At 41.5% G+C, this 14,428-nt stretch overlaps 2 protein-coding genes across 2 annotated transcripts in view; one reads left to right on the plus strand and one right to left on the minus strand.

The window, feature by feature from the left end:
• Positions 1-810: 810 nt before the first annotated feature.
• On the plus strand, positions 811-5,895 carry LOC311020969 (barrier-to-autointegration factor-like). The gene is made up of 4 exons (XM_084021256.1): positions 811-909; positions 1,032-1,087; positions 2,381-2,511; positions 5,548-5,895. Exons 3-4 carry the CDS (start codon positions 2,386-2,388, stop codon positions 5,692-5,694), a joined length of 273 nt encoding a protein of 90 aa, XP_083877382.1. The 5' UTR covers positions 811-909; positions 1,032-1,087; positions 2,381-2,385; the 3' UTR covers positions 5,695-5,895.
• A 4,303-nt stretch (positions 5,896-10,198) lies between these two features.
• entpd6 (ectonucleoside triphosphate diphosphohydrolase 6) overlaps positions 10,199-14,428 on the minus strand; it is a 31,221-nt gene continuing 26,991 nt past the window's right edge. The window contains exons 12-14 of the mRNA XM_084021660.1: positions 11,902-11,958; positions 11,622-11,734; positions 10,199-11,380 (exon numbers count right to left, since the gene is read on the minus strand). Coding sequence (XP_083877786.1) covers positions 11,297-11,380; positions 11,622-11,734; positions 11,902-11,958 — 254 coding nt within the window. The 3' untranslated portion in view covers positions 10,199-11,296. The remainder of the gene's footprint in view (positions 11,381-11,621; positions 11,735-11,901; positions 11,959-14,428) is intronic.

Here is a 14,428-nt window from a genome sequence, read left to right on the forward strand (position 1 = left end):
AGGTGGCCATAAGGGGGAGGAGTGAGCAGCGTCACAGCTGGGATGAACTGCTGGAGGTGGATGTTGAGAGTGTGGAGTGGGGGTAGGAGGTAAGAGGGGGGAGTGATGCTGAGGGGGAGACCGCTGAGTAGGGCGGGGGGTAGGTGGGGGTAGCTCCCGCAACTCCAAGGGGGAGGAGGGGGGAGAAAGGTTTATTGAAGGGAGGGAGAATGCCACGTATTACAGCAAAGTGATTATCACTCCCTCCGGGACATAAACGACACCATGGTTCTAATTACTGATGGATTTATTGGTCTTTGTGATCATCTTATTTGCCATCATCACAATCCACCGTTGAACTACAGTTTGACAATGAAAAACATAAACGCATTAACAGTACACAGTACAAAGTAAATACAAATATATTCGGGAAATACAAACGTAATACACAAACCTCGCTGGCTGCACATAACCAAGAGGGAATGAGAAAACACCCGGTTCAAAATACAAAAATGAAAAACATCTTCTTTACTCCACAGAACAGACGGAGAAAAAACAACTTGCCTCGTGTGTGGCTTACCCGTCGCACCTTACAGTGTCCGAGCGCAACGCAAAATGAACTTTAGTTCCCAATTGACATTGACAACTCAATATTCATGAAAAATAGATTAAATAAATATAACAACAAAATATTTCAATTATGACAGAAATAATATTTATGGCAGTTGAAGTGATGCTGTTTCTTTTTTCCGCCGAGTGAACGATCTTGAATGCAAACCATCTTTGACTGTCTGCGTCATGACGTCAGGCTTATGGCGTCATTCGACGCGGTTCGTATTTCCGGGTTTCCCAATAAAACGCTTCCAAAAAGAAAAAAAACTTTCCCTGCTCTTCTTCCACGTGAGGTTCGAGGTGTTTTCTGCGTCCCAGGTGAGTCGAGCATCTCCCACCTCCTAACGCAACACCCACGTGACATTAGATGTGTTGTTTCCGCGGTAAAAACCAAACTGAATTTTAAGCTGTGTTGAAGTTTAAACTATTTCTCTCTGTAGCGTCTGTCTGAAGCCGCCTGATCCCCCAGCACGTGAACCGGATCCACCTTCAGCAGGTACAGACTCTTCCTGAACCGGGTTGGGTCTGGACCATCAGAATCCAGCAGGAATCGGTGGTCTGGTTTCACTGGTTTCACTCAGAGCTTCAGTCAGTTCTTGGTTATTTTTTAGTTTTTTACTACAAAATAAAAGCCCCAGTCAGTGCTACCCATCTCAGAAATCGTTAGGCGATTAATCGAAATCAGAGCTATTAGCTGGTGACGTCATGTCTAAACAGTGATGAGATGTAGGCCTAAATAAGTACATTTACTCAAGTGCTTAACAAATCTGAGGTACTGTACTTGAGTACTACCTAAATCAGGGGTACTCAAATACAAATCCTCAAGGGCCACAAAGATGTTTTTCAATGACTCAAAGGTCCATTTATTGAGGTCGGTCAGGTGACATGTGATATACTGTATTTAGTGCATTTCTTTTTGTTGTTCTTACCTCTGAATTTTGAGGATATGTTTCTTCAAAATGTGTATGCTTTTGTCTCATAATGCCGTTTTCAAATTGGAAATCTTCATCACAGATAGTCTCCTGGCATATTAAGCACATGGGTCTTGTGCTGGTTGGAGGAAGAATGAATGCAAACTTTTCAGTCCATTCTGATTTAAATTGGCGATTTTAACTGCCCACCTTTCTTTAGGCAGAGAACTTGGAACACGCCATTTTCATGTAATCTTTTTTCCCGTGCGCAATCTATGCTCCTACTCTGGCAAAGTGGCAATATGCGAACGGCTTCAAAAACGAAAGTGAAACTTAAAAATGCTCGCAGCGCGACCCAATAACAGGCTGTCTGTTGGCATGGAGACAAGTCCCGATACACGTGTTGACCCAACCAAAACACATACTGAAGAAATAATAGTTCCGGGGCCACAAATAGGTGGCCCCCACTACAGAGTAACTATTTATGTTACTGTTTCATGACATGAATCTCGAAATGCCAGGTCTAATAATAAAACATTTAATTCACAATCAATACTTTAAACTTTCACTACTATTTTAATTATTACTATTACTATAGTAAAGGATTGGTGCTTCTGAAATATGCTGTACTTAATAATCAGCATATATCACAACTTTAGGTCAAATAATGCATTGAAGTAAAACCATGAAAAGGTTGTCATTTTAAAAATTATGTTTATTTTTTTTTATTTTATATATTTTCAAATACTTTTTCTTTTTAAGAAAACCAGACCTGGAACCAGACCCGTGTTAATTGGAGAAATTATTGATGAATTATTGATGAATGGTTTGTCTGAATCCCCTCGTTCTGGTTTTGAAATCCTCTTCCTGTTTCGCAGCGGGGATGTCGACCACGTCTCAGAAACACCGGGACTTTGTTGGCGAGCCGATGGGAGACAAGTCGGTGACGGCTCTGTCGGGCATCGGAGAGATTCTGGGGAAGAAGCTGGATCAGCAGGGCTTCGACAAGGTAAAATGTAGAAAAACTACACTCAAAAGGGTACTTTAACACCCCATACAGTACGCAGTGATCATCATCAACAACAACCAACTACCAAGCCATAAGAATAAGCTCGGCCCACCACGCACCGTAACAGTTTATGTTTCTGGTGCTTTTTAACGTTTGGATTCGGAACAATTCAATGCTCCGACAGCAAAATCAGTGTTCACAGCCAGGCTCCAGTCATACTCTTTAAAATAAAAGCATAATGTAGGCATAATGGAGACTGAATCAAACGACCGGTTCTTAAACTAGGACCGTCCAAGACTGTCCGTTTCGCAACAGTCGGGTGTGACGGGACCGGGGTCTTACGTGCGAGGGGAGACAGGTGGTGAAGCGGTTAACTCCGCCCAGCACCTGTCTGACGGGAAAACGATCTACAGTTCTCTTCATTTTAGCTGCTCAAGAAGGAGAAGGATAACTACAGTTTCACATGTAGTATATTAATGCTTACACAATTTATTTGTCCCACAATCCTTCAGCAAAGAAGAGACCGGGGTCAGAGCCAATCAGAGACTAGGCTACAGCCCGCCCCTATCCTGCCTCTGATTGGCTCAGACTGTGGTGAGTCTTCATCTCTGTATGACATAAGCGCATAAATGCAAGCCCTCCTGGAACTCATAGAGATTGCATTGAAAGCTCTGATATTCGAAAACATGGATTTTGCATGAGTCTATGAGAGACCCCTGGGGTGATTTTCAACCTGACTGAAATCGCTCCAAAGAGGCGGGACCATTTGAAGCTTGTCTTTAGTCTGATTGGACAATGATATTTTTGGCAGATCGAACGTCTAGAACACTGATAACGACTGTTGCTGTGATAGAATTGGTTAGAAAAATAACCCCTCCGTTGGTAGTGCATCGCCCAAATCGCCCCAATACTTTACAAAGCCATCATCAATGGAGCTCCGATAGTACGAGTCACCATGGCAACCGGAAGACAGTTGGATATATTACTGAGTGTTATTGGCGAAAACAAGCTCCTCCTTAGAAAGCGGAGCAACACAGCGGCAGCAAAGGAGAGACAGTTGGCGTGCGAAGTAACCGCTGAATCAATGCAAAAGACTTAATCAATAGTAATAATAACGGGCTCATATGCGGTCGTGCCTGCGGTCGATTGGCAGTGTTGCAGCCGCCTACCTGTACTGCAGCCGCCTCCTCATGGCGCAAGTTTAGACACAAGTGATCGACATTCAAAGCCATCTATCTCCCTGACTGCTGTCTTGGGATGCGAAGTGTGGAGCAGATGAGACGATGAATAAAATCATTAGCAGGTGTGGAAAGTTTCATGACTGTTGATCTGGTGTAAGCCACAGTGGAACTGCATTTCAGTCACAGAGCTCACACACATGTCAATGCCTTCCTGACATCTCTCTGACTCCCCCTAGTGTGACCCCTCCCCCCTCCCCCTGTCTTTCCTCTCTGCAGGGTTTAATGAGAGGAATTAGTGAAATAAGCAGGTGGGTCAAAGCATTTTTGTCGACTAGCATTTGACTTTAGGCGGTGGGTCCAAGAGGCTTTTTTGTACATCTCCACATGGTCCATCCAGCAAAAAATATGTCATGCATGTATGCCCAACCTAAAGGGGGGGGCTTTTACTTAGAAAAAGGCACAAAATCTTCCTGTCGCCAGTAGGTGGCGCTCTGACTGTGAGACAATATTGCAGTGCAGACATGTTCAGCCTAGGACTCTTAACAAGTATGAATTATTTGGAGCAGATCAGAAACACTAAGTTATAACAGCTTTGATGTTTTTGGTGAAGGTTCAAAATTGTGTTGCCCTGGTCACAGCCTGTTTGTCTACATGTCGGCCCTGCGATGGACTGGCGTCCTGTCCAAGGTGTACCCTGCCTTCGCCCAATGACAGCTGGGATCGGCTCCAGCCCCCCCGTGACCCTAAATACAGGATAAGCGGTAGAAAATGGATGGATGGATGGTCATGGCCTTTGTTATTCTGGTCAGATTTTGATAACTTTTTATCCTTGAGGCCTTTCGAACCAGATTAACTTTGGTAGAAATCAGATGAATGGTGTAGTCTGAAATTGATAAAGCCCAACCCTTGAAATTGTCCACAAATGGCAAAAAATGGCAATTTTTGGTATTTCCTTGTAGTGTCCCAGATTGGTCGATTTTGATGAAACTTTTGGAACCAAGACCCCAGCTTGGTTTAATGACTACCAAAACAAAATTTCATCCAAATCAGATTAAATGTGTTGGAGAAAAACGTGTTTTTCATTTCATTTTTTCTAGGTGGACTTTAGTTACTCCAAGAGGCTTTTTTTGTAGAGGACACTCACCTGCACGGTGTGGCAGGGCTGGGAAATGCTGGCGATACATGGCACTAGCGAGATACTTTTTATGGCCGAATACAAAAATGTTCACACCAATTTTGATGAGTTTTTTTTTATGCTGAGGCCTCCAAAAGGCACGTTCAATCCGCGTAACAATAATAAACATTGCAATTACAATAGGGCCTCGCCGGACCCGACGTTGTGGGCACTCGGGCCCTAATAATAGATTTGATTTATAGCAGCCTTTCAGGACACTCAATGACATGTTGCATGTACACATAAAAGAGTAAAAACAGATACACAACAGGCAGGTCACCAGGATTCAATTCCCGTCGGCCACGACTGAAATCATTGAAATGTAACAATAGTCTTTATGATTTAGGTGCCAGAAAGAGAGTTTGATTATTCAAACAATTTGATAAAAAATATGTTAACAGCCTGCACAATCTGCAGCATGATCCCACTTTTTCCAAAAGAAAATAAAGATGAGACAATGTCCACTCTGGAAGGGAAATCACAGAGTATCCCTCTTCTCGGGGTTAACACTCTGGAATACACGCGGGAAACAGATGAATCAAATGAAGTCAGATATCTTTTATTGTAAACTTGAATGTCCGAAAGTTTTGATTAATGATCCAGATTCTTTCCCTCTTTTGTGTTTTTAGTCATTTAATTGTTTTTTTTGTTTGTTTGTTCTTTTCCTCTGCGTGTCTTCAGGCCTACGTGGTCCTGGGTCAGTTCCTGCTGTTGAAGAAAGACACCGAGATGTTCACCGAGTGGCTGAAAGACGCCAGCGGTGCAAACTCCCGTCAGGCCGGATCCTGCGCTCAGTGTCTGAGGGAGTGGTGCGACGCCTTCCTCTGAGGCCCTTGCCTCTTCTTCCTCTTCCTCCTCCTCTTCCTCTTCTTCCTCTGCTCGCTCACTTCCAGCTTCTGAAGCTTGTGGGTTTTTGGTTCAAGCCGTGTTTTCAGGTGGATCTTTAAACCTGCGTCACATCAGCTCGCAGTGACATCACACTGTTTGTTATGAGCTTGTTGGTGTGAATAAAAGCTTTGTGTATGAACACAGCAGGTCATGTTTCATTCACTTCGTGTTTCACAAGAAAAGATTAATGTCACATAAAACAAATGATAAAAGAATCATCTAAAAATACAATAAAATAAAACTGATTTTAAAAAAATAGAAAAATCAAAATGTAAAAAAAAGATGATTTGAAAAACAAAAATATAAAAAGATTCTGAAAATGTCTCACTTGGTTGACCATCTTGTGACCTGACTGAACCAGAACTGGCTACTAAAAGCAAAGTTCACGTTGACTGCAGATGTCCCACCGGTTCAGTGCACTGTTGCCGTGGAGATCTACTAAGCACGTGTGGAACGGTGACTGTATTACTGAACTAAAAACGGAGATTCATGGGGTTTTCTGTATTTTTGTGGGTTTATTAAAAAAATCCTAATGTCCACATGTGGAAATCTCTGACATCTGATATAACCGTAGAGAGACAGAGGTATTGCATTGGTGGGAGAATTAATCTGTTTTTGAAAAAAAGGGAAGGAACCTTTTAGGGATTAGGTGTAGCCTGTCAATGAGTTGATGAAGCGATGGCTCCACTCGTGTATTGTCACCGCTGTCTTTTGCTTTGATGTATGTTGTTTGCTATGTTATAGACCAATGATGTACAGTTTATGTTTCTGCAAAAATCAATAAAAAGATTGTTCAAAAATGTTTTTCCTTTTTTCTAATTGATTAAAATTTTTTATTTTTCTGTTTTTATTTTGTGTAGTTTTGTGTTTTAAGGATTTTTTTGTTTCCTGTTTTCTTGTAGTTCTAGCAGTGGAACCCAGAAACACGTAGTTAACTTATTAATATTTTTGTCCTTCAGGCTTCTTGTACTTTTGACTTTTAACCAAACTCAGTTTGTGTTACATGAACATCAGTTGATTATTATTGATATCCTTATTCTATTTCAATTAAATTCAATTTTATTTATAGCGTCAAATCACAACAGAAGTCATCTCAGGACACTCTCAGTCCCAATATCACCCAGGGGCAAGCGTTACAGCGACAGTGGCGAGAAAAAACTGCCTTAATAGGCTTTTAGGCAGAAATCTCGTGCAGCCCAGGCCCTTGGGTTCCAACTGCATTTGGTGTTGGTAGCAGTATAGTAGTAGTAGCATTAACAGTAGTGGTGGTATTAACAGAAGAGATGGTATCAACAGTAGTAGTCCATGGCAGCAGGCATAGCCACACCGAGGTGGATCCATCCCAACCGCGTCGCCGTAGACCAAAAAGCAGTAGTAGTTGAGCAGTCACACAGCGGGCAGGTGGCGCTACAATGTGGTGTTTACAGCATCAGGCCAGTTAGCAGTCTGCATTGGTCAGGACCTCAGTGGACTCTGCTGGACCAGAAAGCATAGCCAGACTCCCGGGAGTAATCTACAAGTTAGTAACAGTAGAGATGCCGATTTTAGTCAATTACTTTAATAATAGTCAGCCGCCTTAAAAATACTGGCGGTAAGAGTCAAACAAGACCACAGCATCGGTGCAGTCCGGATCCGGTTCCACCACGGTCCAGGGAGACCTGCTAGGCGAGAAAGCACAGGGACTCCAGGGGGACATACACAGAGAGAGAGGGAGAGAGAGGGACTCACTCACTCACTGTGTCACTATAAATAAATCCACCAGCAGTCTAGGCTTATAGCAGCTTAACTAAGAGCTGGTTCAAGGCAAACCTGAGCCAGCCCTAACTATAAGCGGTGTCAAAGAGAAAGGTTTTAAGCCTATTCTTAAATATGGGAACAGTGTCTGCCTCCCGAAACAGAACCGGAAGATGGTTCCACAGAAGAGGAGCTTGATGGCTGAAAGCTCTGGGCCCTGTTCTAATTTTGGAGACTTTAGGAACAACAAGTAACCCTTTATTCTGAGAGCGTAGTGCTCTAGCAGGACAGTAGGGTTTAATGAGCTCTTTAAGATATGATGGTGCCTGACCATTAAGAGCCTTGTAAGTGAGGAGAAGGATTTCAATTCTATTCTGGATTTTACTGGGAGCTAGTGCAGAGAAGCTAATATAGGAGAGATGTGATCCCTTCTTCTAGTTTTAGTCAGAACACATGCTGCAGCATTCTGGACCAGCTGGAGAGATTTAAGAGATTTATTAGAACAGCCTGATAATAGGGAATTACAATAGTCCAGCCTTGAGGTAACAAATGCATGGACGAGTTTTTCTGCGTCCTTTTGAGACAGCATTGGCATAATTTTAGTAATGTTACGCAGGTGAAAGTAGGCTGTCCTTGTAGTTTGTTTAATATGGGAGTCAAAGGACAGGTCCTGATCAAAGATAACTCCAAGGTTTCTTACGGTAGTATTTGATGCGATGGCAATCCCATCAATAGTAGCTATATCTTTAGACAGTGAGCTTCGGAGGAGTTTAGGCCCAAGTACAATAACTTCTGTTTTATTGCAGTTTAACATCAGGAAATTGCAGGTCATCCAGGATTTTATGTCATCAACACATGCCTGGAGTTTAACTAGCTGATTGGTTTCTTCAGGCTTCATTGATAGATATGATTGAGTATCATCAGCACAACAATGGAAGTTTATAGAGTGTCCTCTGATAATGTTGCCTAAAGGAAGCATATACAAGTTGAAAAGAATTGGTCCCAGTACAGAACCTTGAGGAACACCGTATTTAACGTTAGTGTTACATTTAAACCTGGAGGATTTTTCATTGACATGCACAAACTGAGATTGATTGGATAAATATGACTTAAACCAGCTTAATGCGGTTCCTTTGATGCCAATTAATTTTTCCAGTCTACATATTAGAATCTCATGGATAATGGTGTCGAACGCAGTACTAAGATCTAGCAGGACAAGTACAGAAACCAGTCCTTTGTCAGAAGCAATTAGAAGAAGGTCATTTGTAATTTTCACCAGAGCTGTCTCTGTACTATGATGTACTCTAAATCCTGACTGGAAGTCCTCAAGTAGACTGTTATTGTTGAGAAAGTCACACAGGTGATTGGCGACTACTTTCTCAAGGATCTTAGAGAGAAAAGGAAGATTTGATATTGTTCTGTAGTTTGCTAAAACCCCTGGATCTAGAGTAGGCTTCTTAAGAAGAGGTTTAATACAGCTACTTTAAAGGACTGTGGCACATAGCCTGTTAATAAAGACACATTGATCATATCTAGTAGTGACGCGCTAACTAAGGGGAAGACTTCTTGCAGTAGCCTTGTTGGTATCGGGTCTAGGAGACAGGTTTAAGGTTTAGAAGAAGAGATCATTGACGTTAGTTGGTTAAGGTTGATTGGAGAAAAGCAGTCTAAATATATATCAGGTCTTAATGCTGTTTCTATTTCTAAGATTCCTGAGTTTGAGGGTAACGTGGTTCCAATTGAAGGCAAGATGCAAGTAATTTTGTCTCTGATAGCTAAAATTGTATCATTAAAAAAGTTCATAAAGTCATTACTACTAAGATCTCTAGGAATACATGGCTCAGTAGAGCTGACTCTTTGTCAGCCTGGCTACAGTACTGAAAAGAAATCTAGGGTTGTTTTTATTTTCCTCTATTAAAGATGAGTAGTGGGCTGCTCTGGCATTACGGAGAGCCTTCTTATGTTTTAAGACTGTCTTGCCAGACTAGGTGGGATTCTTCCAGTTTGGTGGAGCACCAGATGGTTTTTGTTTCAATTTACGAGTTTGGGAGTTATACCAGGGAGCTAACTTCGAGTCGATACGTTCTCAGTAGGCTTCCAGATTCATCTATAAGAGAATCGATCTGGGAGGGAATAAGATTAACATAGAAGTCCTCCATTTCATTATGACATGGAAGTGAACTCAAGACTGGTGAGATTACTTCCTTAAACTTAGCTACAGCTCTATCCGATAGACACAGAGAGTAGTAGCTTTTTCCTAGAGGAGCGAAGTCCAGCAGCAATAAGTCAAAGGTTATCAAGTAATGGTCAGATAAAGAAGAATTTTGAGGAAAGATTATTAAGATTATTAAGCTTTAAGACAAGACGAGGTCTAGAGTGTGGCTATGACAGTGAGTTGGTTTATGTACACTGACTGTAGAATATTCTTAAATGATTAATTATAAAAGTAGAGCAGTAAGAAGTACAACATTTACTGAGAAAAATACTCCAGTATGAGTACCTAAAGACTGTACTTCAGTTAAAGTACTTACTCTGCGGAGTTTCCATGGAAACCGTTTCTTCAATCTGGTGTATCGTATCTGCAGTGTTGAAGTAAAGAATAAGCCTGTAAAGTGAAGTTACTGTGAACTTCTGTACTACTGATTATTTTATGGATATAATTCTGTAATGTCTAATATCTGAATGTGGAGTCAAAGACTCGACTGCAGAGTTTTCACTTGAGAAACATTCACGTCTGTTTATTGCAGATTTTGGAGCGAAACACCAACATGTCACAACAGGAAGTCGTCCAGAGTAGAAAACAAACAGAGGGATCACCATGAGGTCAGAGACATGAGGCCAGTGTCTTACTGGTTGAACTGGGACGGAGGAGGTGTTTGATGACCAAAAATTAAGTGACACCTGATTCACCCTTTAGAAAGTTTTAAATATAATATCCTCCAAATGTTTTTAAAAGTTCTAAACGATGTGCAGTTTGTAAGCAACTTTTCTGAGTTCATTTTTGGCACAAACGACGGCTCAAACATTCAATATGAGAACAAATACAGAAACAGATTCAATACAAAAACATGCTGCGATAATAAACCAGTTCATATTTAAAGAGTCATGGAGCTGCTGATGAATGAACTGGAGGTAAAGTCTGAATAAAAACGATATATTGATATAGATATATTTGAGCAGTGATGAAAGGTACTCTGATCTTTTACTCAAGGACAAGTACTAATACCACACTGGAAAATAAAAGGCTGATGTATTTATATCAGCAGCATTCTTATGTTGTCATGGTAATACTCATGATAACTACCTGATATCCTGTTTTGTAGTTTCATTGATTAGAATGCATCTTATAAACTGATCAAATTAACTTCAGTTGTCAGATAAATGTAATCTAAATGTCGGGAGCAGCAGTAAAGCAGTTAAGTACCTCAAACTAGAGTACTTGAGTAAATATTCGTCGTAACTTTCCACCGCTACACGTTTGAGGTCGAGTGTTTCAGAATCTCCATGAGGTCACTTTGTTTGGGAAAAGTCAGTGTTGTGTTTGAGCACAACTCGTCCTTCAGAGCTTAGATGGGAAACCAAGTGCAGCCAGTCTGAGAAGCAGCGGAGCGTCTGATTGGATAATCACACGTGATGTCACGCTGTTCAGACGTCCAGAACACATCAGCCACCCCTTTAACTGCGTGACATCACCTGGGGCCAGCCAATAGGAGAGCTGTGTTTCACCAGCAGGTGTTACTGTATGAGGTCACCATGAAGTCCAGGACGTCCTTCGGGCTCTTTGTGAGGTTTTTCCACAATAAAAGCTTCAGTGTCTCTTCAGGGACTCGATGTAATGAAAAGTCGCTCCCAGAGCCCAACTGGTTTCCACCTGGTTGATCGTCCTTGCCAGCTGCAAGACACACACACACACACACACACACACAGTGTTTTTAACCCGGCACTGCATGCACCGGGTTCATCGGCAACACATGAATGTCACTCACGCACTTGGCCGAAGCCACGCGGGTAGAAAAGCCATTTTCAGGGAGAGTAGTTCAAGCTCTACTTGATGTAAAGGATCAAAAGGTGGGCCTTTATATATATATATATATATATATATACTTTGTTCCAGACTCTGTGGTGGTCCTCACCTTGAACTGTTTGTGTGGGGGGAATCCGAGCTCCTGCAGCAGGACTGAGATGTAGACCAGGTCCAGACAGAGGAAGGGACTCTGCAGAGGACTGATGGACGGACCGCTGCACACTGAGACAAGACATTACATCAGTTACAATATTTATTAGAGGCACAGAGACGGAATATATTTCACAATAAAAGTGCAATTGAAGAATTATTTTCTTCTATTAATCATGTTAGGACACAGAGGGTGAAGTGGAATTCAGAGTGTTGAGCAGCGGGTGGCGCCATCCCACCTCTTTTAGCTGCATCCATGTAATCAGTCACTCGAATGGTTCCTCCCTTCTTCTCCTCTGAACACAGAACAAATGTGACAATGTCAATGACACTGATTCTAACACGATTTGAGTCACCAACAACACAGTGTAGAGATACATGTTCTTAACTAACTAACTAAATATATACACACATATGTATATGTGTATATATATATTTACACACACACATATAATATGATGTAGTATATTGTATTATAGTTATTGATGCATTCATGGGTTCGTCACTTTAATGTTGTAAAGGTGGAGTTCATTTAAATGACTATATCCTGCTGGTAGATTAATCTATAATTATACATGGTAGGTTTTTAGTTGAATGTGTAACGTCTCTAAAGCGGTTAGATACATTAAGTGCAGTAAAAATGACCTTTGTAATGCTTTTTAACCCTTAGGGACCCTTGGGGACATTTTTGGCCTTTTCATTTTTATTTTACAATGCATATGGCATAAAATTATGTTAAATGTTGTATATTTGGGGGATTTTTTTTATCGACCTTCTATACTATGTCTATAATACACTGTGTACACACTGTTGTTACACTGTGACCCACAAAAGTGTCCCCATTGAAACCCATTATAACAGTCAGTTTGACCCCAGGGCCATTGTAGCATACAGTCATGATTTTTCATTTTGTCATTCTGGACTTTGTGCTGTAGAATTGTAGTTTTTACTATTTTCCACCAGATAAAGCCATTTCCCTATTTTGGAACAGAGGAAATTCCTCCTTTTTCCAAAGATTCACTGTCTGTTGTATTACAGATCATAGCAGGCCAGTGGAGTACATGTATGCAACAAACATGATGTGGGTGTGTAGATATGGATGTAAGAGAGTGGTGTATATGAGTATTTGGAGAAATCTGTGATGCATTTTTATTTTTTATGCAGTTTTAGATTTGTAAACACAAATCTGACTCAGCAATTTAGGAGAACAATATCCCACTAAAACCAGGAAAAAACTACAATTTGTGATCCCACTGCCATTACAGCATAAACTCATGCAATCTCTCTTTAAAGGCTTTCATTCTGAAGTCAAGACTTCAAAATTGTAGTTTTTACTGTTTTCCAACAGATTGAGCCATATATTCAACTCAGATAATGTGTGTGTTGTTGAAAACGATGTCAGAGAGTGTGTGTGTATGTGTGTACACTCACCGGCCACTTTACTAGGTACACCTGTCCAACTGCTCGTTAACGCAAATTTCTAATCAGCCAATCACATGGCAGCAACTCAAAGCATTTTGGCATGTAGACATGGTCAAGACGATCTGCAGCAGTTCAAACCGAGCATCAGAATGGGGAAGAAAGGTGATTTAAGTGACTTTGAACGCGGCATGGTTGTTGGTGCCAGACTGGCTGGTCTGAGTATTTCAGAAACTGCTGATCTACTGGGATTTTCACGCACAACCATCTCTAGGGTTTACAGAGAATGGTCCAAAAAAGAGAAAATATCCAGTGAGCGGCAGTTCTGTGGGCGCAAATGCCTTGTTGATGCCAGAGGTCAGAGGAGAATGGCCAGACTAGTTCGAGCTGATAGAAAGGCAACAGTAACTCAAATAACCACTCATTACAACCGAGGTATGCAGAAGAGCATCTCTGAACGCACAACACGTCAAATCTTGAGGCGGATGGGCTACAGCAGCAGAAGACCACACCGGGTGCCACTCCTGTCAGCAAGAACAGGAAACTGAGGCTACAATTCGCACAGGCTCACCAAAATTGGACAATAGAAGATTGGAAAAACGTTGCCTGGTCTGATGAGTCTCGATTTCTGCTGCAACATTCAGATGGTAGGGTCAGAATTTGGCGTCAACAACATGAAAGCATGGATCCATCCTGCCTTGTATCAACGGTTCAGGCTGGTGGTGGTAGTGTAATGGTGTGGGGGATATTTTCTTGGCACACTTTGGGCCCATTTTGGGCCCATTAGTACCAAACTCTCTGAGGAATGTTTCCAGTACCTTGTTGAATCTATGCCACGAAGGATTAAGGCAGTTCTGAAGGCAAAAGGGGGTCCAACCCGGTACTAGCAAGGTGTACCTAATAAAGTGGCTGGTGAGTGTGTGTGTGTGTGTGTGTGTGCACACGTGTGGGGGTGTGTGGTGAGGATGTGTGCATCTTTGTAGGGGTGTACATTGCGTGACACTATGAACCAGAGCAAGTGGTTCTCTTGGCATTATTTGTCATTCACTCAGTGTCTTTGAAGGATTGAAATAAAAAAATAAATAAAAAAATTACCAAAATGTTCTGGCATTATGTACAGAAACTGGCATTTAAGGGTTAAAATCCTGAAAATGAATGAATATTTAATAGTTATCATCAGGACTGATGCTATAAAACAAAATTGACTAAAGAAATGTTAATATATAATGATTTTATGGCACTTTTTTGACACAGACATTACAGTGTATAGTAAAGGCTGGATTATGCTTCCGCGTCGACACAACGCAAGGGGGCTTGCGGACCCCTTACGTCCAACGCAAAGGCCTG

The sequence above is a fragment of the Eutrigla gurnardus genome (genome assembly GCF_963514095.1).
Source record: "Eutrigla gurnardus genome assembly, chromosome: 11".
NCBI lineage: Eukaryota > Metazoa > Chordata > Actinopteri > Perciformes > Triglidae > Eutrigla > Eutrigla gurnardus.

Bases quoted from the DNA above. Each gene is read 5' to 3' on its own strand.
- LOC311020969 (XM_084021256.1), top strand. From the start codon at position 2,386: ATGTCGACCACGTCTCAGAAACACCGGGACTTTGTTGGCGAGCCGATG. The intron at 2,512-5,547 runs GTAAAATGTAGA...GCGTGTCTTCAG, and splicing joins ATCAGCAGGGCTTCGACAAG to GCCTACGTGGTCCTGGGTCA.